Genomic DNA, 27,091 nt, shown 5'->3' on the forward strand with positions numbered 1-27,091 from the left:
TTTCTTGCTCAATATAATTAAGATTGCTACATTATAATAATCTAACAACGTCAGAACAAAGCCCTTGTAATGTATAAATTGTTTACAATACTACTAAAAATAATAATGAAATTACTTTGTTTACCAAAGTTTCAGCACTTTTAGCGGGAAAGCGGAAAAAAGTTTGTCTGTCAGCGCCATCTAGCGCTTCAATGATGTCAAAAGTAACTTTTTAATTGTTTTGAAAGTGGTAGAGTCCGCTTTATTATTTTCGCATTCTTTTATTTCCTTTCCTTTCTAATACTATTGTTACAAGGAAAAGATGGGAAGGGAAAGTGGATTCGACGATATCGCATAGGAAGGGATGGGGGAATGTTCTCTTTATGTGCGTCTTCTCTATCGACTAAGGGCAGGTAACGCATCTTGTCTCGCTTTTTCCGCGAATTTAGGTATCCACAGGATATTTCGCTGCCTTATCTAAACTGATATATAAAGAGAAAAAAGTGAATTTTTGTATTTATTGAAATAACACAAAAACTACTGGACAGAATTTAAAAATCCTTTCACCGTTAGAAAAATCATTTATTCATTATTTTATTTCACATGGACAAAATCGCAAGTAATAGCTAGGTCATATAAAAACGACCTGTTTTTAACATACTTGAGTGTATTATTTTTTCTCCTAGTTTTCCCTTAACTTTATTGAATCAAACACTAATGGATTAACCTGTCTTATAATTCCTGATGCAATAAAATGACAGATTTGTTTTTTAAAAAACAAACACAACACTCATTGTTAGGAAAATTTTCTAATACAAGTATGTGACCTAATTATTAGTCATTTAAAATTACGTATAGAATTGTCGCAATTGAAGGTAAATTCCCTTCTCTCATTACTAATGTTGCTTGAAACTTCATACACCTGGAATAAAAATGTATCCTATGTTACTCACTGATAACATAGCTTTTTAATGATGAAAGAATTTTTGAAATCGGCCCACTTGTTTTAGAATTGTATCAATACATACAAAAATACAAATCTTTCCTCTTTATATTAGTATCTAGTAGCTGTTCGCGTGCGGAATCATCCGCGTGAAATTATAAAAACTTTATTTTATTGTTTAGATTTGTCAAATTCTCAATTGCAAATGTCAAAATGACATGACATGCCAAATCTTAGCAATCTTTCGTTCTTGATGTTGGCAGCAACTTATGGTCTCTTTCCCACATTAGGGTATTTATCCAATAAATTTACCCCTTAAGTTTATATAGCCTAAAGCGTGACGTAAGTACGAGTATAGGGCTTTTTATTAAAGAAGAATTATTCAAAAATATGCTGTAATTGTTGACATCTGAGGCAACAAAGAAGTGTGGGTTTACGCTTTATGATTATAGTATAGATAGATTGCTCGCGACATCTCCCGCGTGAAACTAAAAATCAGACCAAGTTATTTTTACTTTTTCCTTAAATTGCAAATTTGTTCGTGATATTTGCTATAAAAAGTAGTACAGTACAAAGTTATTTACGTAATTCTAACGATTCTAGTTAAATAGGATAATAAATAGATATTATTAGGTCAAGTCTTAACCTGTAAATAAAATCTAGCATAGATACAAGTAATCTCAGGGATTCACCGAGATGTAAATCTATTCCTCTTTCCTCATACGTAAAAGAATTGTAAACATTGTTTATGGCTTTTAGTTGATTTTCCTTATGAGAGAGAATACGAAATGAATTATGTGTATACTAGCTTTCGCTCGCGACTCCGTCCGCGTTTAATTAAAAAAAGAAAGGTAAGTAGACTATGTGTTCTTCCAGACTATCTTCTGCCTCTGACAATCCTATGCCAAATTTCATCGTGGTCCGTTCAACCGTTTAGGCTACAAACTCTAACAAACATCCATCCATCTAATTTATAATATTAGTAAGATAGGTATTAAATTATAACAAACCAATCTAAAGAAAATCTTTAAAAAGTTGAAAACCAGACATGTTTGTATCAATTTAAAGTTGCCAAAATAATTCCATAGATAATATGATAAATGGCATTGCTTATAAAATTTCTCAATTTCATTGAATTTCAATATATGTTCAATGAATTTTAAAAATCTGACGATACATTAGTTATATTTTATGGTTGTATCCAGACTTTATAATTACAGAAAAAAACACCCTAGCAACGTAATCACGGCTCCACGACCTCTATGCTATAATAATTTTAGATTTAAAAACAAATAAAAAGCCCGCGAACATGTTCAGCACAACATTCCAGGTTATTGCCGCGTCCCTACAGATAAAAAAACCGCGAAACTCGTTTTAAATGAGATCGAAACGACTCGAGAATATGTAACATCGATTATTTTTATTTTTTAATCTGAAGATTACATTTGACACTGACAGGTCATTTTGTTTTTAATTTCTTTTTAAAGTTTGCAAATATTTGTTTTGATCATTTATGTACTACTTTGTATTAAATATAAATATTACGTATTATAATGCAATAAAGTAAATTAATGAAATGCAATAGCATTTTTGTTGTTTTGTATCTGTTCGGTTTTGTCCCTGTTCCCTCTTTACAAAGTTTATCTTAAGTTAGCTGTTCCCGTGCAGCTTCATCCGCATGAAATTATGTCAAATTATCAATAGCAAATGTCAATATGACATGACATGACCTTGGCAATCTTGCTTCCATAATGTTGGCAGCAACTTATGGTCTCTCTCCCACATTAGGGTTTTTATCCAAAATATATACCCCCTAAGTTTAATGGCGTGAAAATATATAGCCTAAAGCGTGACGTAAGTGTAGGGCTTTTTATTAAAAAAATAATTATTCAAAAATATGCTGTAATTGCTGACATCTTAGTCAACAAAGAAGTGTGTGTTTACGCTTTATTATGATAGTAATGTAAATTTCAACCCATGTTTAAAATAAATCCGATTAATATTAACTACAAACAATTGTTTTAACTATACAGAATACTGTATGTGTAGAAAAACAAAAACGAAATGAGGAAAACGGTTTTGGCTGTTTATATAGTTTACAAACATTGAACATAGATGTCGTCTTTTAAAATAATTTAAGTGATTGACGATTTATAAATTATAATTAAGCGCCATCTAGCGTGGAGTAGTGCAACTTCATCGAGAATTGTGTGTGATTTATTATATTTGTTTAATTAAACAAATGAAACTGTATCGGTGGTATATTTTATTTTCAGTGTACGGTTTGATTCGTAATGTTCAGCAATATAGTGCAATATATACAGTAGGGTTATTTAATAATACATAAAACAAAATAACTTACACAAGATGATTTAAAAGAATATTCAGATTTTTCATTGCATTTAATTGTTTCGTATTTTAAATAATATGTTTGGGATATCACAATTTGTTTGTTCAAAACGCGCCAAATACACAATACCTAATACACACAAGAACTATTAACCTCTATAGATGACAAATATATTTGTCCTTTTCATGCAACGTGAATATAGGTTTGCTAGAAAAGGATGACAATATTGAATTATAACAATCAACTTTTTAATACATTTGGGCAAAGACAATAAGTTCATACAGCCAGATATCAGCAACTTATAAAAAAACTATATTAATATGCGCTTTGGTTGATAGTTTAGGGCTTAAATAATTATTTAAAATTAAGTACATAAATCTTATATATTTAAGTCTAAGAGATTTTTATTATAGTAAGTAAATACAGCTTTTTTACGTGTATTTCTGTTAAGTAATATGTATTTACAGACTAGTATAATTCCTATACAATGGAAAGGGATTTTTTAACCGTAAAACTGTTTCGTTATAGTTTGTCTAAATAAGATAGATTAGTTTGACAATTTAGTAGGGATGGGTTGTGTAAAATCAGTCATGAATCTTATCGATTTTCGATTTTTATTCTTATAGAAGTCGGAATCGATAGATTCATAGTTATAACTTATGAATAAAAAAACACTGTTTTCTCAAATTAATAATGATCAAATAATGAGAGTAAATAAATGCTTATTACTACTACAGCCGTACGTAATCGAATTGGATTTCGCTATTATTACTGTCATCGCTAAATTCTCTACACTATAATGAATACGAGAATTGTTCTATAAATTATTTAATAAAAAAAATAGTTGAGTTCAATAATTATTTAAACCGAATATCGATATCGATAGTTCATAATTGTTCGCTGCGAGTTTCGTCACTACGATACCTGTCTATTAAGTACGGCATTTCCTTCATACAAATTTAATTCGATACTTCATATGTGTCATTTATCAAACTAATCTATCTTATTGAAACAAACTAGTACAATGTATCAGTATACTAGATATTATTTACATTATATTTTAAACTATTATTGTCTATGCTTGATATTTTGGTCTATGCCAAACTAAATACTCATATTACGTATTTCTTTTAAACGATTACGAGCGGATATATCAAATCTTAAAAATATCCGAGCAAAATATAATTATGCCCACTTAGAGATTTTTTTTTTGATTATGCTTAAATTTTATATATTTTATATTACCTATGAATATGAAATAATTTACGCATATTTACAAAATTATATACATTTGGCAAGTGAACAATACTTTTGGTAAGAAAATGCAATTGTCGTTTTGTAACATTTTCATTGAATTTTTTTTATCACAATTTTCATGACAGGATCAATTTTATTATAAAAACATTCACACGAATCAATAATATTAATACAAGATGTTATAGTCGTTACGGTTTATTTCATTCCAGTCCAGTGAACAAAATTAGCGCTGGAATGCAACTTATAAAAAAATTATTTCTTACTGGAATCCACGCAGACATTCCAGTGTTCAAAATGATCCTGTTAGAATATAGATCACTGGACTGGAATAATATAAACCGGCACAATATGAAGACACTTTTTATACCGGTCAATAGTTACCGGGAATTAAGTCGGCACGTCAAAATCAACAATTCCTTTTATCTGGCGTGCCAACTTAAGTGTCGTAAAATAAACAAGATTTGGGGTAAAAATTAGTACGTAAATGTAATCATTTTTGTATAACAATGTTCAGTTCAGATCTACTAAATAATTAAAATGAAATAAATAATAACCTCTCTCATTGGGGTATTTAAAATTAATTTACTATAAAAGAAATATAATTTAAAATAAGTAGAATATTTTTTTTATAATATAAGATGGCAAACGAGCAACCGACCAACCTGAATCCGCCAAAACGGCGAAGCGACCGCTGCCCATAGACATCCGCAATTGCAGCGTTGCCAACTCTTAATTGACGGAGGAGACGCACATAAAAAGGACATTTCCCCTTCCTATGCATCTCCAACGTCAAATCTACTTCCCCTTCCCATCCTCTCCTTATAAGAAAAGGGTGGTGTGTAAGGGACTTAAATTAGGCTCGTTATAGCTTACTATATATATTACATTGGCAAGAAAGACAACGACCAAACTAATATTTGGTGTAACCTCAAAGCAAACTGCTGTCGTTCAGTTGGCACGTCTGGCAAAAGAGCGCTCTTATTTTCCATGTGCCAACCCATGATTATTAAAGTTAAGGCCTGTCCCACCTCTGACTGATAGAGGCTCAGATAGCTTAAAAATGTAACTGTCAGATAAGGGATCAAAATCCGATATTTCCGTCACATATTTTACTCTTTCGATTGTTATCGGACAATATATAATTTGGAGGGACCATTCTAGCCTGTCCCGCATCTGGCTGATAGAGGCTCAGATAGCTTAAAAAATGTAACTGTCAGATGAACAAAATCCTATATTGCCATCACATATTTTACACATTCAGACTCTTAGTGTTCTACATTCAGATCTTTTTTAAAATATTTACTAATGTACAAATTCATTAACAGCACCACCATGATGGTGAAATTGTTGCGTATTGTCAACAATCACGCTTGTATACCCGCCATCTTGTACTGTAGGGCTGGGCGCCATTTTAGAGAAATTCCCTCCAAAATTACCCTGTATCGGTCGGCCATTTTGATTCTGACTATTATGACCGTAAAATGATATCAGATTGGTATAATTATATTGCTGATTGACTTCGGAACTCTCTATTGAACTGCAACTTGAAGAACTCGCTGAAAATGGTCGTTGGTTTTGTGGATATACGTAATTGGGTATTATTTCTGGTTCTGTGTAGTTTTCGTTGTAGAATAATTCGTATGGACCGTTCTGTGTGTTATATTCATCTTGTGTCTCGTATTGTACTGGTATTGTATATTCTGGATAGTTATAACCTCCACTTGAATCTGTACTGAAATCACTTTCGTTTAAAATCACTTTGTCTGTGTTTCGTGTGTGAATGTGCGGTGAAGTGCTTGTAATGTGTGTTGGTGTTTGTACTTCGGTGTTGATTTTCGGAGGGCCTTGGTCTATGTTGAGTATTAAATGTTTCTCTTCGATATCACTGTAACAATAGACTTTAGTTGATTTTCTGATATACAAGGATATAAAAGCATTTGAGACTATCGCACAACTGTTTAGTCGTATTGATTTATATAAGCTTCATTCACTTGCCCTTATCCCTTATTTAGGGTCGGCACAGTATGTGCTCTTCCATACATCTCTATCAGTCATATCTGAAACCACTCCTTAAGCATATCCTCTTTCACACAATCCATACTTTCTTCGGTCTTCCTTCCTTTGTAGCATTCATATGAGCTTTTATGGGATTATGCCCAACCGTCACCCCGCTCTGTCCCCACGTGAGGACAGATGACAATAAAAAGTTTTATCCGACCCACCTTTTGCGGCGTAAGGACAGTTGGAACTTATTTTATTTCGTAACAGTTCCATCTGTCACCTTATTGATGATAGTGGGACTAAAATGTGGGACGGATGAAACTTTTTTAAGTGGGGACTGAAAGTAGTGTAGTTTGGGAATACTCTCTTACATTGAGGTGCACACTACTCGATTTTTAGTGCAACTAAACAGTATTGACTGCACAATCGCATAACAGTTGTGCGATAGTTGAGTTCAGTTAATATAGTTATAAGTACTAAAGTGATTCAATAAATATATAGAAGAGGCATAATTTACTTGAAACATTTTTCACATAATCTCAACATCGCTATTTGTTCCTCAAAATCAAATCTTACTAATATTATAAATGCGAAAGTTTAGATGGATGTTTGTTAGAGTTTGTAGCCTAAACTGCTAAACGGATTTTTATGAAATTTGGCATAGATGTAGAGGATAGTCTGAAAGAAAACATAGGTTGTTCACTTTTTTTTTTCAATTGCAGCTCATAATTTTGTAATATTATATGTCAATTATATAGGAAGCGTCGGTGGCTTAGTGGTTTCAACACTTGACTTGTAATCAAGGTATAGGTCTTGGGTTCGGATCCCGCCGTACCAATGTGATTTTCGATTTTTCGAATTTTCATTTGTACATAATTTACCCGACGTTCTTACGGTGAAGGAAAACATCGTGATGCAACCTGCACATATCGGCGAAAAAATTCAAAATGTGTGAAGTCAACCAACCCGCAGTGCAGCGTGGTTGATGGCCTAGTCACCCTTAGGGTAGGCTCCGAGCTCCTCGGTGGGGACGTATAGTGAGCTGGTGATGATGATGATATATCCATACAGGGACACGAGGTACTAAACTTGAGAACTGATAAAGTACCTTTCAGAGAAAGTACCCGTGAAAAAAGTACATTATGCCTCGTCTATGTTTTTTAAAAGTTATACACACACTTTAATAAAGGATTCAAATGTCACAATTAATTCTTAGAACAAAAGAAAGTATGTATGAAGGAATGAAAGAGACATGCTTTGCATGTGTTAGAGGAGGACAGCTATAGTTTTCATTCACCTGAGCACGTAGTTGACGGAGACGATGCAGTGAGGTCTGGAGGAGCGCGAGTTGTGCACGATGGTGGCGTAGCTCTGCATCCACACCCAGCCCCCGGACTTGGTGAGGAAACGGTAGTACCGTGACGTCACTTGTCCCTTCGCTAGCACTAACACCAATTAAAACTATATTATCTATACTAATATTATAGAGGATTTGTTTATTTTTTGTATATTGATTGACGTAAAAACTACTGGGCTTATTTAAACTCTTTAACAATTACAAAGGTTTATCTGTGAGTAACATAGGTTATGTTTTATTATTTTCATGCTGACAAAGCATAGCAATAGCTAGTAATATAAAGAGGAAAGATTTGTATTTTTGTATGTATTGAAATAACTCAAAAACTGGGCAGATTTCAATTTCTTGCACCGTTAACCCTTAAATGCATGATTTTTTATTAAATTATAAAATCAATATTTCAGTATAGGCTTTGAGACACAGATTAAGGTAAAAATAATAAAAAAAAGTCATGGTTTCAATAAAAACTATAATTTTGTTCGTAGACTTTTGGCAACAATATGCATTTAAGGGTTAAGCTGTCATCACTGAGTAATATAGGGTATATTTTTGCAATTTTAGAAATTGCATGCAGCGAAGTCGCAAGCAACAGCTAGTACTTGACAAAAACACATACGTATAGTGTGTCTAAATAATTTAGATTAGTTTGACAATTCATTTCAAATTTAGTAGGGATGTGTTGTGTAAAATCAGTCATGAATATTATCGATTTTCGATTTTTATTCTTATAGAAGTTGGAATCGATAGTTTTATAGTTATTACTTATGAATTAAAAAAAAACATTTGTTTTCTGAAATTAATAATGACCACAACAAATAATGAAAGTAAATAAATGTCTATTACTACTACAGCCGTACGTAATCGAATTGGATTTCGCTATTATTTCTGTCATCGATAAAATTCTCTACACTCTATTCATTACTAAAATTATCCTCTAAATTAGTAAATAAGAAAATAATAATTTTAATTGAGTTTGCTAATTATTTACACCGAATATCGATAGTTCAAAATTGTTCGCTGCGTGTTTCGTCACTACGATACATGTCTATTAAGTACATTTGCCTTCATACAAATTGAATTCGATACTTCATATGCGTCATTTATCAAACTAATCTAAATTATTTAGACACACTATAGTTGAAAGTTGAACTTGACAAATTGACGGTCGAGTTTGACAAGATGGTCGTGGGTAATCAAATGGAAGGTTGTGTTTGACAATTCAGTTACTTACATGTGCAATGCGAATATCTCATGTGGAGTACATCAGTGCCGTGTATGAAGTGGTACAGCGTCTTCTCTATCAGATCTTGGGGCTCGTAGCCTGTCAGTGTTGCCACTCTGAAAACAAAAATACAACTATTATTATTAAGTTGGTAGATATAGGAACTTTGGATAATTGTCATAAACAGCCTTTCTCAACCGTAGATTAGTTAGTGAAATTATTTTTTTAAATTTTAAAGGGGGCCGGTCCCACCAAATTGTAAATTGTCTGATAACAATCCGACGTGTAAAATATGTGATGGAAATATTGGATTTTTTTCCCTAATTTCACAGTGACGTAATTTTTAAGCTATCTGAGCCTCTATCAGCTAGTGGTGGGACAGGCCTTTAGTATTTTAGAATAAATCATCAATAAGTGTATATAAATGTTAGATCGTAGTTATTGTTTTATGTTTCTGTACGAATTTCTATAAGATTTGTATTTTTGTATGTATTGAAATAACTCAAAAACTACTGGGCCGATTTTTAAAATTCTTTCACCATTAAAAAGCTACGTTATCCATGATTAACATAGTCAATGTTTTTTATTACTTTCTTTAATATCACGGACACGGCACTAGCATTAGTTAGTTTTTTACAGTACTATACACACAGAAAATTACGCGCGAAATCTTTTGACAGGCGAGAAGTACCATAGAGTATAAAAACACCACCCTCGCAATACAATGTTCTGTCAACCGAAAAAACTGTTGACTCTTAGAGAAAAAATAATCCAAACTTCCGCCAATTAACCGGTAATACATCGCATATTGTTTTTTGATGGGCCACCCTCCGTATTACGCACACTTAAGTTCATTACTTTAGCAGGGGTAAGTGTTTTGTCAAAGAGGAATTCTGTGCATTGATTTAAAAGTAATTGGATACAGACAGTATCATACTAATGTTATAAATGCAAAAGTTTAGATGGATGTTTGTTAGAATTTGTAGCCTAAATGGCTGGACCGATTTCTATGAAATTTGGTATAGATGTAGAGGATATTCTGGAAGAACACATGGTACTTGCTTTTGTTTTTTATTAATTCTACGCGGACGGAGTCGCGGGCGAAAGCTAGTATACTATAATTGTGTCAGGTCACTAGCGCCCCCCTGTCAAAAACATGAATTCCGTGTCGTACTTTTCAAGACGAGTAATGTCATCTATATCCATGTAGATTTTATTTATTTTCTGACAAAACTAAACGGCGATAGAGCCTTTCTTACAAAATAAGGTTGTCTCTCTTTATATTTTTTATTCTGAAATAAATATATGAGCTTTAAATTTCATTCCCGTAAATGAGATAAAAAAAAGAAAACGTACTAATAATCTTTCATAAAGCTGGCCACTTATAAAATATTAATTGTCCACGTAGAGCTGGCCATTAAAAAAAATCACTACGTAAACTGGCCACTAATTAAAAAAAAGAAAACTTTTTTCTTCATAAAACAGCACAAGGATATCCGATACTGAAGAGCGAGTGGCAATTACCAGACGCGCTCCCCGTTACACCCTTTGTTTCTGACGCCCCAGCGTTTTGGGGACAAAGAGATGAGTAGAGTAGTTCTAGAGATATCGACTAAACCTTTTCTCTATCGTTATGTTTATTATTAAACGATACAAGTTTCTTGCCCGTTGCATAAATCTATACTAATATTATAAAGACGAAAGATTTTTTGTTTGTATTTTTGTATATATTGAAATAACTTAAAACCTCTTGGGGCGATTTCAAAAATTCTTTCACCATTAGAAAGGTCTATAAGTAACATAGGCTAGATTTTTTTTAATCACGCGGTTAAAGTCGCGAGCAACAGCCAGTATTATATAAATTGAAACTAAGCAAAGTAATTTATGCTTCATAACTGGCACCGTGTAAATGGGACGTAAGGAGAAATAGCATAAAGTATGTCCGATAAAAATATGTAATAGCGTAATAATTATATAGAATACTATCAAACTGATTGCACATAAATCTATACTATTATAATAAAGCGTAAACACACACTTCTTTGTGTAAAATATGCTGTAATTGCTTAAGATGTCAGCAATTATAGCATATTTTTTAATAATTCTTTCTTTTTAAAAAGCCCTACACTTACGTCACGCTTCGGTCTATAAAGTTTCACGTCATCAAACTTAGGAGGTAAACATTTTGGATAAAAACCCTAAAGTGGGAGAGAGACCATAATGCCAACATTAAGGAAGCAAGGTTGCCATGGTTTGGCATCGTCATGTCATTTCGAAATTTGCAATTGATAATTTGACACATGTAAACAATAAAATAAAAATTTTCATAATTTTATGCGGATGAAGCCGCACGGGAACAGCAAGTTACTTCATAAACCAAATACGATTGAAATATTTCAATCATCGCGCTATATAAAGGACATAAATATCTGATACATTACATATATGTACTGGATTGTTTACATAGAAAAACACGTACTGGCATTGTATTTGAATACCATATGGTTGTGCGTTGTTCTAACTACGAGTACTAATATTAGATAATGATTCAGAGAATTGAAATGCCAATATAGAGTATTATAACTAAGTAGGTATTGCTCGCGTCTTTGTCCGCGCGGAAATAAAAATTGTAGTTAATATAATTTAAGTTTCTCAGTAATAGCTAGGCTATTTATTGCTGATAGAATTTTTAAAATCGGCCCAGTAGTTTTTGAGTTATTTCAATACATACAAATTACATTTTTTTTACTATTATTAGGATATATTTAGATGATAGTTACAATTAGACTATTTATTTGTACTAATACCACAAATATAAACTTTATTCGCAGATAATGTTTTAAGTTATAAGTATTTTGATTTTCTACAAAATATAACAGGTTTTCAAGGTTACGAAATTTTGTAATAACTATCTAGGAAATCAAATTCAATTCAATGTAGTAAAAGTTTCCTAAAACTAACGACAGCAAAACTACTAGCTAGTACACGCGATTTTGTCATTTTTTTTTATTTAAACATCCATTTAATTATTTAGTTTATTCGACAAACCTTTCCACTTTGCATATTAGTAAAAGTAAACCACGTGAATTTGATATTAAACTATTAATGAGTCGTAATATTTGCATCGCAAGCGACTCCAAGGCCGTCACTGTGCTGACGTCGCGGAAGTGATTCCCGCTGAGCGCACTCCGTCACGTAGATATAAAAGCGTGACTTTGACGTTATTGACAAGACAATATAAATCTTATCGCATAAATAATAAGGTTGACATTGCTTTAAATGTATTGTTTTACTAAATTGATGATTTTTAAGATATTTTTTTTGTAAAAACAAAGCACGTGTTTTTAAAAAAAGTGGTTATTAAAATAAAAATATAAACTGTAATTAAAGAAGTATGTATCACTAGCTGTTCCCGTGCGACTTCATCTGCATAAAATTATGAAAAATGAAGTTTATTATTTACATGTGTCAAATTGTCAATTACAAATGTCAAAATGACATGACATGATGACAACCTTGCTTCCTTGATGTTGGCAGCGACTTATGGTCTCTTTCTCACATTAGGGTTTTTATCCAAAATACTAACCCCCTAAGTTTAATGGCTTGTAAATACATAGCCTAAAGCGAGACGTAAGTATAGGGCTTTTTGTTTAAAAAAGAATTATTCAAAAATATGCTGTAATTGCTGTCATCTTAGGCAACAAAGAAGTGTGTGTTTACGAAATTTTTAAAAGAGAATAAAAAGGAATAATTAAATAAACTTAGCTCACTATGGCAGTAAAGAGCAGAAAAATTCTTTACATGTTAAAAAATCAATTTATAGATTTCATAAAATAAAATGCATTAAAAAAATAAAAAAAAATACCAAATAATCTAACTAATATTATAAATGCGAAAGTTTAGTTACATGGATGTTTGTTAGAGTTTGTAGTAAACAGCCGAACGGATCTGGATGAAATTTGGCATAGATGTTGAGAATATTTTGAAAGAACAGATAGGCTATTTTTGTTTCTTTTTATTCCACGCGGACAGATTTACGGACGAAATCTAATAACTTCATATTTTAATGTAAAGCATACTTTAAAATCAACTTTATTCTTATTATTATTTTAGTTGTTTATTTTGGTTGTGGGCGATGACGTTTGTCCGCCATCTTGTTTTAGTTCAAAACACGGCGATGAAACTCAATATTCAAACGATAAGTTCTCAGTAGCCGGTCGATATTGATTACTTATTTATCTTTAGACCTCCTGTGAATAATTTGTATTAAGGAGTGGTCAGAATTTAGTCATCGTAAAACTGTGACCATATAAAAGATCTGCGATGTATTTATTGATAACTAGCTTTCGCACGCGACTCCGTACCCGTGGTATCTAAAAAAAAAGTAGTCTGTGTGTTCTTCCAGACTATCCTCTACATCTGTGTCAAATTTCGTCTAGGTCTGTTCAGCAGTTTAGGCTACAAACTCACAAACATCCATCTAAACTTTCGCATTTATAATATTAGTAAGATTTATCATTATTCGATTCAACTATGATGTCAAATTCACTTGATATTTCCACATTAAAAGTAAAGTATGCACGGACACCTAAATAACAAAATTCGTTTTTTAATTAATTATAACAAAAATAACTAACAAAATGCAAAAAATACGTAATTTTCAAGACGTTTATCATATTGGTAACGTTCGAATTTAAAATTTTTAATATATAATCTGTGTAATTTTTTTTACTTTATTGTAAAGTGTTAGAATTGATTAACTTCCTTTGAAATAAAACTGTCAACTATAAAATTGAAAGTTTGTATGTTTGTTATTTTATAGCGAAGAAACTTATTATGCATAGACATTTTTTTTAATTGCGTCATACTCCATACTAATATAATAAAGAGGGAAGATTTGTACTTTTGGACTTTGGTATATAACGAAATAATTCAAAAACTGGTGGACCGGTTTTAAAAATTCTTTCACCATTAAAAAGCTACGTTATCAGTAACATATTTTATATCCATGTGGACGAAGTCGCGTGCAACAGTTATATTATACAATTTTTATTATAGTATGTTGCCTTACTCTAAGCCTATGCTCAGTTTCTTCGAATGCGAGGCATTGTGAGGGCCCGGGCGGTTTACGTGCGTCTGATTGGCGTGAACCTATAAACGCGGTGCGCTCGTGTCCACTGTCGTCGACACATTTGTTATCGACATATCGGATGTGTGAAATTCGATGATCGAAATTCGTGTTTTGAAACATATTAGTAAATTAAAAATTAATTTACTTTTATTATATTTCAAGTGTGCAAACTAACAATCTGTTTTTGTTATATTTTTGCCTTTGTCCCTAACACTAAATTAACATTTTTTTAATGCGTTTTTTTAATCTAAAAATACTCTTAAATTATTAATTAGTTATTAAAGTGTTTTTTCCATTACAGTTACTAACGTTCTTTTCGAAATCCGATTCAAATTCTCAATCCTATTAATAAGAGCGAAAGTTTATGATATATGGCTGTTTGTTAGAGTTTGTAGCCTAAAATGTTGAACGGATCTCGATGAAATTTGGCATATATCTAGAAAAGAGTCGAGCTTTTGGTTTGTTTTAATTTGCAGGGGAAATCTATTTTTATAATTACAAGATGTTATTACTCGTGTCGTGAGCTATGGAAACACGCAGCAGGACTCGTATTGTTCGTAGCAAGTTCCGCGGAATGCAATATAAATTATTATCGCGCTATGTCTATAGTGACGGACTGCGACTTTATTTAATCATATGTCATATAAATATTATAAATGCGAAAGTTACGATGGATGGATGTTTATTAGCGTTTGTAGCCTAAACGGATGAACGGATCTCCATGAAATTTGGCACAGGTTTAGAGCATAGTCTGGAAGAACACATAGGCTACTTTTTATCCCGGGAATAGTTACGGTTCCTGTGGGATTCATTAATTTAGTTTTTTAGTGTTTACTCGATCATTGTGCAAACGGTTCAACATATCTTATTGAAATTTGTCACAGATACAAAACAAAGTCTGGAGTACACATGGGATAAGGTTCATCCTCGAGAAATGTCCAGTTCTCGAGGGATACGTAGCTTTTTGTTATTTATATAGTTCGTATGTTTTCTAATACCACGCGGACGAAGTCGCAGGCACCAGCTAGTAACTTATAATTTAACCATAGATAACAGTATTTATATTCGTCCGAATACGAAACGAAACGAAAAGAGATACATCTCTAAAGATATCTCGGATTACTCACCGATAACTTAGCTTTTTAATGGAGAAAGAATTTTTGAAATCGGCCTCATACTTTTTGAGTTATTTCAATACATGCAAAAATACATCTTTTCTCTTTATGATATTAGTATAGACAACAGCTATCTCTAAAGAGGTCACAGCGAAAAGAGATCTTTCTTTCTTTAGACCAATATTAATTTCTTATATGACTGCCAAAAGGCCAATTTTTTGTACATCTGTGTTCTGTTTGTAAAAATTTAAAAAAATATAAGAGGTTTTTGAATTGAAATATAACTAAAAGTGAAATATTTATATTATATATTACTAAGTATACGTTAGTAAATGTAGATATCAATTAGTACGTGACATATTTATTTTAACTCCGTATTTTGTCATTGGCTGCAACTTTATTGTAGTTATTGCCGTTTTGCAGATTGGGAAATTAAATATGTCGCTTGTTGGCCAAATGTTAACTTTATCTATTTATATTTTATCATTAAAGTAACTTCATTGTGAAAATAAAGATAAAAAATAAAAACTTTATTTTACGTTGCAGCAGTTTTGAAATTAAATAACAAATGAATGAAGAAATACAAAAATTACGAATCAAAAGCAGTTCTAAATTCAAATTTGAACTAGGAATCGGACCATCGTTTATCGATATCGATAGAAATAATGTCGATGTATCGATTGTCGATGGTATACGAGCCGTGACGCGGTGTGAAATTGTTTTGCGCGCGCTCCGTTGTCGGCGACGGACAGTTTTAATAACTCTCAAATTCATTACCGTTTCGCGCCATTTATATTTTAAAATGTTCAATTCTTTAAAAAAATTATATATTCTTTCAAAGTAAATATAGTGTACAAGTAATAAAATTGTAATGTCTGTATGTAATATCGAAAAAAAAAAACGGATTTAAAGATGATGTATTTGCATTGCGAATATTAAATTATTATTATAAATGCGAATGTTACGATGGATGGATGTTTGTTAGTGTTTGTAACCTGCGGCTGAACGGATCTCCATGAAATTTGGCACAGGTTTAGAGCATAGTCTGGAAGAACACATAGACTTTTTATCCCGGGAATAGTTACGGTTCCCGTGGGATTTATTAATTTAGTTTTTTAATGTTTACTCGATCATTCTGCAACGGTTCTACATATCTTATTGCAATTTGGCACAGATTAAAACAAAGTCTTAAAAAAAAGTCTTTAAATAAGATCAAAACATGGGATAAGGTTCATGCCCGAGAAATGTCCAGTTCCCGTGGGATACGTAGCTTTTTGTTATTTATATAGTTCGTACGTTTTGTAATACAACTCGGACAAAGTCGCGGTTTATATTAGTATTTATATTTTTTATTAGTATAAAACGGTATACCTGGCGTCGAGGAATATGAGGCGCATGTCGAGCGAGGCGCGGAACATGAACATGTTGGAGTGCAGCTTGAGCTCGGTGACGGCGGAGGGCGGCAGCGAGTGGCCCACCGCCACCAGCCCCAGCGCCGCCGTGCCCTCGCCGAAGCGCCGCGCGCGCAGGTACCCCGAGCAGTGGATCACCTTACACCCCACAGACAACATATATATATTGATACGAACAAAATTAGTACCGTGCTGTAGAGTTGGCGCAACTCTAGATTATCGGCATAAACGTCAGGTCCCTAGTTGACAGCTGACAGCTGTCAATGTCACTAGAAGTATGTATTTTGGCGCGCAACCTGAGTCCTGACGAGAAGTGTTGCTCTGAGTTTAAAGCGACAGTATCAGTTAAATAAGTTGTCTAAAATTTAAACAAACGAGCAAGCAGCCTGAATTCGCCAAAATGGCGAACTTACCGCTGTTAGAAATCCGCAGTTGCAAATGCGTTGCCTACTCTTAATCAACAGAAAAAACGCATATAAAAAGGATATAACAGAAGTGTGAAGCGGGCGCTATTCCGCGTTTCATCTGATGAGTGTGGTGTCGGAGGCCCAACTTTAGTCCCTTTATTTCCCACCTTTTTTCTTATAAGAAAATGACGGGAAGGGAGCGTGGATTTTACGGTGGAGGAAATACTGCTGGTGATGATGATAATAAAATATTTTTCATTAACTTACCTTGTACCCAGATGTGGTGAGTCCTGCGTTTCTCTTCGCTAGTACACATTTCATCCGTATGAAGAACGCGCGTTCGCACTCCACGTCCACTGTTGGTCCCCACGTGCCCCCCACTGGGTAACTGTAGGCAAATAACTTATACCATCAGCTCAATATACTTATTAGGGGGGCAAATGAGCGGTGAGAAGAAGAGACAGAGGTGGTCAACGATGCCCATGGACATCCGCAACACCAGAGGAACTACAGATGCGTTGCCGGCCTTTAACGATATGGTAGACTCGCTTCTTAAAGGACCCTAATGTGAGGATGGATGTGTGGTAACACGAATGGATAAGATACGAAATGAGTATATTAGAGGAAGTTTGAGTAACCCTAGTGGTAAAGAAGGTAAGGAGTAAAAGCATGAAATGGGCATGTTATGAGGAGGGATGAATCGCTTCTTACAAGGAGAACGTTAGTTATGAGTGTGGAGGTACACCGGTAGAAGTAGACATAATCAAGAAGGGAGTGATGACTGAGATGACGTATGATAGAGTTTTATGGAGGACAAAAACCTGTTACGCCCTACGGGAGTAGGATAAGGAGAAAGAATATGCTTCTTAAAGGACCCTAAGTCGTATTGCTATACTGTACTACTATACTTCCCTACTGAGCTCCCCTACTTAGCTTACCCTAAGTTAGTGACCAGGACATAGACAACGTTGGCCCACTACAGGTTGACGTCACACATATCTTTGAATTTCTTTACCGATATGTGCAAGTGTTTTGGGAGAAAATAAGATATGTGAAATCTTGCAGTGGACTAGAATTAACTATGACCTAGTCACTACAAGATATCAAAGCAAAGTGAAAAAAAAAAAACTCAAATCCACGGTTAATTCATGAACTTTTAGTAATATGGGGAAGGTCCAATGTCTTTAAAAGAATTATTGAAAAACTTTTGAGAAATAACACAAAAAAGCTTCATAATTAGTTGAACAAGATTAAGAATTCAAAAAAAAGTTAAACATACCCTAAGCTGGGCATCTGATGTCCTAAGTAAGAGTGTGGATGCTGCAGGCTGAGTACTGCGCTCATCTCCTCGTGGTCCTGCTGGTGGATGTACTCGTATATAGAGTTGCCGGTCAGCTCCACCTGTGGTGGAATTATGAAACAATACAGGATCTAAATGACATTAGAAACAAATTATGAAAAGAAGGCAGACATTCATTAAATAGGATAGTAGAAGAAAATAACGATATGTAAAGATATTCACACCCTTCTCACATCAGTTATAGGAAAGTTTATTTTCAAATTTACTATATCACTAATATTATAAATGCTAATGTTCAGAAAGATCGATGTTTTCAAAAGATATTTCTAAAACGGTTAATCCGATATTCGAACACTTCCAATAAGGTCCTAAATCATCACCACTTATGGAGGGTCGGCACAGTATGTGCTGCTCTTCCATACATCTCTATCAGCCGTCATACCTGAATCCACTCCTTTCTTAAGCATATTCTCTTTCACACAATCCATCCATACTTTCTTCGGTCTTCCTCTTCCTTTGTAGCCATCCACATTCATTCTTAACACAGTGAAGAAATCAACTAGCTATATATAAACTGTTAAACACTTAGTATAAATAAAAGACGTAACGCTTAAGTAATTCTGGTATATCTATTGATGTTCAAAATGTCAACCTTCTATCTTTACACAACGAAGTTACAAGTGACAGTCAAAATGTCGGGTACCTTTTTTTTTGAGCGAGGAACTAAATAGTACATTTTAGGTACATATTTTTGTAATGTGGTATAATTTAATTCGTTATTGTACACCCGCCATTTTGACTCTCATAGTTACAAGGGGGTCAAAAGTACCATGAACCGCTTGGAGTAAAAAAAAACAAACAGGCATATAATTTAGACACATACCTGACTTAATCCAAGATGTACAGAGGCTGTTTCACTAATATACATGATCTTGCCGTCAGGAGCCACTACGAAGATGAAACCGTCCAATGTCTGGAGTAAATGGGAACCCAGCTCTCGTATCGATAGTTCTCGCGGCTGTAATGGCGGCGGCGCTGCGCCCCACGCGTCACCGAGACCTGAATGAAGACTATGTTAACGATTGCGGAAATTTAAAAATCGAATTCGATATTCAAAAATCGAATACACAATTTTGAAAATCGAATACGGAATTTTGAAAATCGAATAAGAATTTTTAATGCATTAGCATTTAAAATTCTAAAATAGTTTGTTTGTATTTTTGAAGTCAAATTAAGAGGATCATTTGACAAAATAACTAAAAGGTCGTAAAACATTTTAAATCCTAAATCCTGGTTAAGAAATTTAAATTAATTTTTAACTATGCCCTGTGTCGACCAGTACAACAATGAAGGACTTCACAAGCGTTTTACTGTTGTACTGCATTCTACTATACTCTATATCTTCAAAATCACTATCTAATTGCAATGTATTTCTTTACGTAGACACAAAGGGCCTGTCCCACCAAATTGTAAATTGTCTGAAAACAATCCAACGTGTAAAACACGTGATAGAAATATCGGATTTTGTTCCCTTATCTAACAGCCTGAGCCTCTATCAGTGGTGGGACAGGCCCTGTATGATTTGTAATGAAGTAATGGGGAAGGAATTGGCTCCTGTGATGTCCTACTACAAGAGCCAAGGCTTTCATGAAATGTATACAAAAGAGACAATATAGCATTTATTGTATTCAGTCTAGTACTTACCGTCAGGAAAAACCTGCCTCATCTTTAGATAACTCGTCGTCAGCCGGATTACTGACGCCTTGTCAAGCTGCGAGGTGATAGCTGAAGGTAACGGCAGGAGTTTCGCCAGCTCAAGGAATTCCGAGTTTTCTTTCTCCCGACGGGAGCGAGCTGCATTTTTACTCTTTTCCTTCATAATGGCAGTGGCGTCTACTGACAGCGGCCGCTGCTCCCTGCGGCAGGCTGGAAGGAAGAAGTCTATTAACAATCCATTTCGTGTCACTTCTATAGTAGTGTTTACATCATAATGTGGCAGGTCCATTTGAAAACGCAGGAATACTGCTCATAGGCAACCCGCAAAAGTAGAGGCTTTCCTTTAGTGGATAGCAGGGTGAACAGAAAGTGAATATTTCCCTTTTATATAAGCTCCCGTTTTCTGTACTAATAAAGAGGAAAGATTTGTTTTTTACATTTTTGTATGAATTGGAATAACTCGTAATAAAAATTCTTTCACAATTAAAAAGCTACGTTATCAGTAACAGAGGCTATATTTTAAACTATTATTAAATCCACTTCGACGGCCGCAGCAACAGCTACTCTTATAAGAAGGGAAGGCTAAAATTAACTAAAAGCAGGCACACTCCACACTTATCAGACAAAACATGGAATCCACTTCATCTGTCTTTTATGTGGTAGATTTTATACTGAATAGTATATGTAGAGTAGAATAGAAATTAATTGTTTTTATTGAGAATCCGAAACTTAGAACTATCGTCACAGTCTACTCGTCTATATTTCTCTATCAGCCATTTTTATACACTTTACAAGTAATTCATCCATACTTTTTGGGAAATTAAACATTTAGTTACAATATCAAGTTTTTCTTTATATTCCAAATCTTTCTAGTTTGTCATGTTTAATTCCACGAATAATTAAGTACTATACACGCGAAATATTATGTAAAAAAATTATACATTCCAAAAATTTCCATTAACAACACTGATGATGCGCCATGCATAAAACGGAACGCAACGAAGGCTCTCAGCACAACCTTTGCCTCATGAATTTAAAAAATATACCCGTCAATTCCTGGCGGGAAAACAACAGCGACATAATGAATTATTCAACCTTAATACTTACAAATGACGGCAGCTTACAGAAATGTACGAGACTCGCCCCCCTGTTATCGGCTAAAACCGCGCGACAATAAACAAAACATATGGCTTCCATTTATAGTTGTAACTGGCAATAGTCGCAATAAACTATCGTATAAGAGCCCGCCTTTGATTGGTATCGATTTTTAAATTTCGAATGACTTTGACAGTTCAACGGAAACAAATAAGTTTCAGAAAAAAGGTTTTTTTTTTAAGTATTTAATGGCAACGTATACGACTAACGCCGTATAGGGTAAGTGCAAACTGATTTAATTATTTTTAATAAACTAATTTACGCTACAACGAATCAAAACTTTGTTTCAGATAACTGTTTTTATGGACAAGGTCCATTGCGAGGCAATTTAAATTTTTATTAAGCTTGCTTTTTGTAGGTAGCTTGTAAAGCAATTGAAAAATCTTTCGATAAAACTTACATTTAATAAAAATATATCAGACACAAATTAATTTACTCACGGAAATCCATTTCAAAATCTGTATACACATTGAATCTTCTCTTGCACGGATATTTCATTTTAAATTTAAATTAAAAAATATTAAAGCATCACTCCACTTTGCAGTTTTATTTGTGCAATTTACAATAAAACAACCGAAGAGGTTGACACCTTACACTAACAGGTTCAAATAGTTACTGGCTTAAATCACCTTCGTTTCCTGATGTCCGTTTCCGAAAAAAAAAAAACAAGTGACAGGTACATAACAATAGAGAACGTGGGTAAGGGATGTACTATTGAAATATCGATATTGCACGACTGAGAATATTGCACAAAGAAGTATAACAATGTTACAAATGTCATTGAAATGAAGAAAATTTGTGATAATTTGAATTTTTCAGTTAATGTAATTTGATAATTAATATAATTTAGATTATTTGATACATTATTTCCGTGTGAATGCAAGTTCTTATTGATTTTGATTATTCTCTACACTTATTTTAGGAGATTTTTGAGTAGATATAGTCACAGCAATAACCCGACCTACAGCTTATTAGAATTTAAACTATTTATATTATTTATTAGGTAAAATATATTGTGTACATGAAAAGGACGAGGAGCAGCAAGGAGGAGCGCGTGAAGAAATAAAAGAAAGTAATCAAACTGATAATTATAATAAAAATTGAAAAAAACCATATACAAATGGACAATTACTTAGAAATCATCCTAGCAAACGTTATGAGAATTTATGGAAGACTGATCCCTTCGTTGGTCAACAGTTTATCGATATGAGTTTTACTATCATTACCACATCCCTACCATTAGATAGGGATGTAACTGCATCAGAATAGCGCCCGTATCTGTTTGACATTCGATTCGATTGATTCCTATTGTCACATGATAATCTTATAACGGTCTTAAGGTTATTGTTAATGACAAATATATTTGGAGATTAACAGATTGAGTTGTTTGTTGTTACTTGAGATGTTTAGAAATTCATATATATTTTTAATTTCAATGTGATTAATGGCTGATTTATTTATTAGTGGCCAGCGTTATAATAAACTTCATATAAATTAATATTTCAGACTTACTGAAACTGTTAAGTTAACTTTTTAAAACGATAAATACCATGAAATACGATACTGAAGATACATAATAAACACAGATACTATGATCGTAACATAAAAACCTCTTTTGTATTTCCCCGTTCGGAAACTCATCAAAGAATGATTATCAACGTTCGAGAGATCATAAAATATAATAATTATGCGTGGTCACACTTAATGTTATAATCACAAAAGACCAAAGTCAATAAAACCACAGACGTCGAATCGTATTTGCATATCAGCCATCTTGGCTGAATATCAAAAGAACAGTTGCAATTTGAGCGGCGGAAAAAATTACAATTCGAAATTCGAATCTCGAGTGCTTAAGATTATCTTTTGCGAGCATTTGAATGGATTTTGTTTGTTTTTTATTTGTACAACACGTGTTTGTACAAAGATCTTTTAGTTGAATTTAAACACATTAGAAATTAGAAACATAGTCATTTTGTGTTTCGCTAACTTTATTTAGCGCTAACTTTATTTGCTCGCGTCTTCGCCCGCGTGATTTTTAAAAGATTATGCAAAATATAGCCTATGTTGCTTACTTATAACGTAGTTTTTTAATGGTGAATGATATTTTGAGATACAAACAAAAATACAAATCTCTCCTCTTTATAATATAAGTATAGATTTTTAATCTTATTTCTTGTTGGTCTACCAGAACATTTTCCTGTCCTTTACCCTACATGTGTACAAATTATGTACCCTTCTGTACATCTCGTTCTCTAGAATATTATCTTCCACACATCCCATTATTGTTGATATTCCTCTACCGTTTCTACAAAATAATGATTAAAAATAATACTTTAATTACTCAATTAAGACAGTATTGTTACATTACAAAAAAATGTTACATAAAAGATCCAAGAGCAAGGAAACAAAGCCGGAGGATGTTCCTAGTACTTGAATGACATAGATTAAGTTCCCATCGAACAAAAACATGCCACACGTGCGTTCTAATCCAAAGGATCCGGGTTGAAAACCCGGTGGCCCCATACTTCATACTGAATAGGTGAGCGCATGCTTGTATTGTTTTAGAGGGTGCGTAAAGCGTATTAGATTTTAACACTTGAATATTTGATTATTGAAATGGATTGTATAGAACACTAGCTAAACATTAAAAAACTAAATTAATGAATACCACGGGAACTGTAACTATTCCCGGGATAAAAAGCTTATGTGTTCTTCCAGACTATGCTCTAAACCTGTGCCAAATTTCATGGAGATCCGTTCAGCCGTTTAGGCTACAAACGCTAACAAACATCCATCCATCTTTCGTAACTTTGATTTAACGTAGACAAGAGTGTTAAAGGAAGTTTGAGAGTAGCCCCAGTAGTAGAGAAGGTAAGGAGTTAAAGGTTAGCATGGGGGCATGTTATGAGAGATGAATCGCATGTTACAAGAAGGATATTAATTCTGAGTGTGGTACACCGTTAGAGGTAGACATAGAAAGAGATGTATTGTGTGAAAGGTGACATTATCAAGCAGGGAGTGACTGAGATGACGTATGATAGAGTTATTTAGAGGAGGAAAGGCGGTTCGCAAAGTTACCGCGATATGGCGACCATTTTTATATTCCTGGTCAATTTTAATACGAAAATGTAGATAAAACCTCTATGTGTAAATGCAGCAAAAAACAGGAAAACAGTATCTGCAAATGTACAGCAAGTACCAGGATATCAGAGAATTTAGAAGTTAATTACAAAAAAATTTCCTTTCATATCTACTTTTCTATTTTATATCTAAAGGTAGGCATTTGTAACGTTTTAATTTTGACTAGATTTTGTCTATTATAAAAATAGTTACGTGTATAATTTAACAGGTTATAAACAGTGTTTTAAAATTATTCACAAAACGCGTGGGAACGGGTAACAGGATTGTAAATTTTTGCGTCCAAAGTCAATATCTACGGTATTGTTTCTTTTTTTTTCGGGGATGGGCAAAGGCTAGGTGCGATAATGCTATTGTCTCTGGCCGCAAGGACGCACGTGTCTCTGGCAGGTTTCACTACGTTTTGTTTATTAGTATTTTTTTACAACGTAGTGGACACCTGCAGTCTCATTCATGGTAATCTTTCAACAATTTGCGTTCACATCGTGGGAAAGTCAAGTTGGTGAATCATTTTTACCTACCGAATGAGGGAATGTTGAATAAAAATTATTAATTTAATTTTGTATCTATGTCAATGTTTGAGTTTAACGTGAATGGTAAGATACAATAGATTCTTTAACTGTTATCTTACTCCTATAAACTAGCTTACCCCCGCGACTCCGTCCGCGTAAAATTAGAAAAACAAAAACAAAAGTGAGTAGCCTTTGTTTTCTTCCAGACTATCCTCTACATCCATACCAAATCTCATCGAAATCTGTGCAGCCGTTTAGGCTACAAACTTAAACAAACATCCATCCATCCATCTAACTTTCACATTTAAAATATTAGTATAAAAGTATGAAATATGTTAAAGTTTGGATGGATTTTTGTTAGAGTTTGTAGCCTAAACTGTTGAACGGATCTCGATGAAATTTGGTATAGATGTAGAGGATAGTCTGGAAGAACACATAGGCTACTCACTTTTATTTTTTCATTCCACGCAACAAGCAAAAGCTGATATGATTATAAGGTTCAAATAAACCCTGCAACGTCAAAATCTCATTAAAACATTTTAATAACGGTACCTTTACTCTGTTCTTTAAAATGTCATGCTTGTTTTCTCATTTTTGACTGTTATTTTACGTTTACATTAACAAGTTCCAACTACCTGTAGTAATTCATAGTAATATCCGATGTTCTTCCCACGCCTAGAAAATAAAACAAATAGACACAAGGCAATTTTTTTGCATATATTTCAAACAATATTCATCAATTTTATTTCGATTTTGGACTTTATTACAGTTATTTTAGAGGTTATTATTAAGTTAACAGATCTGGTAATGACATTGTCTTTGGCGCGATGAATGACAGAACTTCGGTGTTCTTTTGTTTGGGCGGGAAATTATGACAATGGTGTTTACTCAATAAATGCAAATTAAATCTATTACTTTGGACAGGATCATTATAAGTTACAGTAAAATAACATTTTATTTTTAGCTGTCAAACTGTTTTTTACTGTCGAGGCGGTTTTAAGTAGTCGCTACAGAAGGAAATTTTCAGCATCGATACCGGTAAGATTCACCCAAAAATGCACTCTCTACATCATATTGACTATCTTTGAAAACATAAATTTACTAGCTTTCGCCCGCATTAAATAAATGTAAACTAGTACCATTGATAAATTCTTTTTTTATTTAATGATAAAACACACAAACTATTCACATAAATTGATAAAAAGGCATTTAATACAAATAAAATGTTGTTACATCGCTCACGTCACATTTTTCACTACTTTCGAATTACGTTCCATAATTACAAAAACATTTTCTATGGCTTTCTTGGCGGCCAGTATGATATTTATTACTTATTGCTTGACCACGCATCTCTGTCCGCGTAAAAATAGGTATTGCCTATGTTATTCAGACTATCCTGTTCATCTATGACAAACATAGAAATCGGTTCAAATTAGGCTAATAGCTTATGTGCTCTTTACCTAAACAGACCATTAATTTTACCCTGATCCGTCGACAGTTATGGAGTTACAAACATCCATACATCCAAGCAATTTCATCAACAGCAACTTTAGTTTTTTTTAAACTGCTTTAAGTAATTGTAAAATTAAGATATAAATGTCATAATTCTTCCGAAGACAATTTATTTTGACAGCTGTCAATAGAGCAAAGGTGTAAAAACATAGAGTAATTTACGGGAAGAGGCAATTTATTAAATGGCATGTTTTTTGTTGCAATACAACGTCGGGTTCCGTTGCAGCGGGATTAAAGGATTACGGGCGTGTTTAGGTCGAGAACAAGAATTATTGCACTCGGGGGATGTAATCCACGCACAGAACATCTGGCCGGTTGCGTGAGATTTGTGTAATTGTTAAACACTGGCTGTTTATGATATTTCGTTTATTTTTTAATAAGTTTTATTTTTAATTTTAAAAGGCAAAGGAATCATTACGGATTCTGTAGAAATGGAGTGAATTCAGATTATAACTGCTGACTCATAGTGCATATGTAATTTAATAATAACCTATATTTATAGTTACAGTTTACAGTAATCAAAATGGTAGTGTTGTTTATGTAAAAAAAAAACATATTTAGCGAACTTAGTGTATTTGTTTTGC

The 27,091-nt window shown here is 33.4% G+C and overlaps 1 protein-coding gene across 1 annotated transcript; it reads right to left on the reverse strand.

Annotated features, from left to right (window-relative positions):
- Positions 1–5,466: 5,466 nt before the first annotated feature.
- On the reverse strand, positions 5,467–26,500 carry LOC106100001 (single-minded homolog 1). The gene is made up of 10 exons (XM_013278714.1): positions 26,478–26,500; positions 25,631–25,670; positions 20,179–20,400; positions 19,358–19,533; positions 18,454–18,575; positions 17,442–17,562; positions 16,727–16,905; positions 9,119–9,225; positions 7,828–7,975; positions 5,467–6,414 (listed from the first exon to the last, which is right to left on the reverse strand). The coding sequence occupies exons 3-10, from the start codon at positions 20,351–20,353 to the stop codon at positions 5,832–5,834; spliced, it is 1,611 nt and encodes a 536-aa protein (XP_013134168.1). The 5' UTR covers positions 20,354–20,400; positions 25,631–25,670; positions 26,478–26,500; the 3' UTR covers positions 5,467–5,831.
- Positions 26,501–27,091: the final 591 nt, after the last annotated feature.

Source organism: Papilio polytes, unplaced genomic scaffold (genome assembly GCF_000836215.1).
Source record: "Papilio polytes unplaced genomic scaffold, Ppol_1.0 DF824080.1, whole genome shotgun sequence".
NCBI classification, from domain to species: domain Eukaryota; kingdom Metazoa; phylum Arthropoda; class Insecta; order Lepidoptera; family Papilionidae; genus Papilio; species Papilio polytes.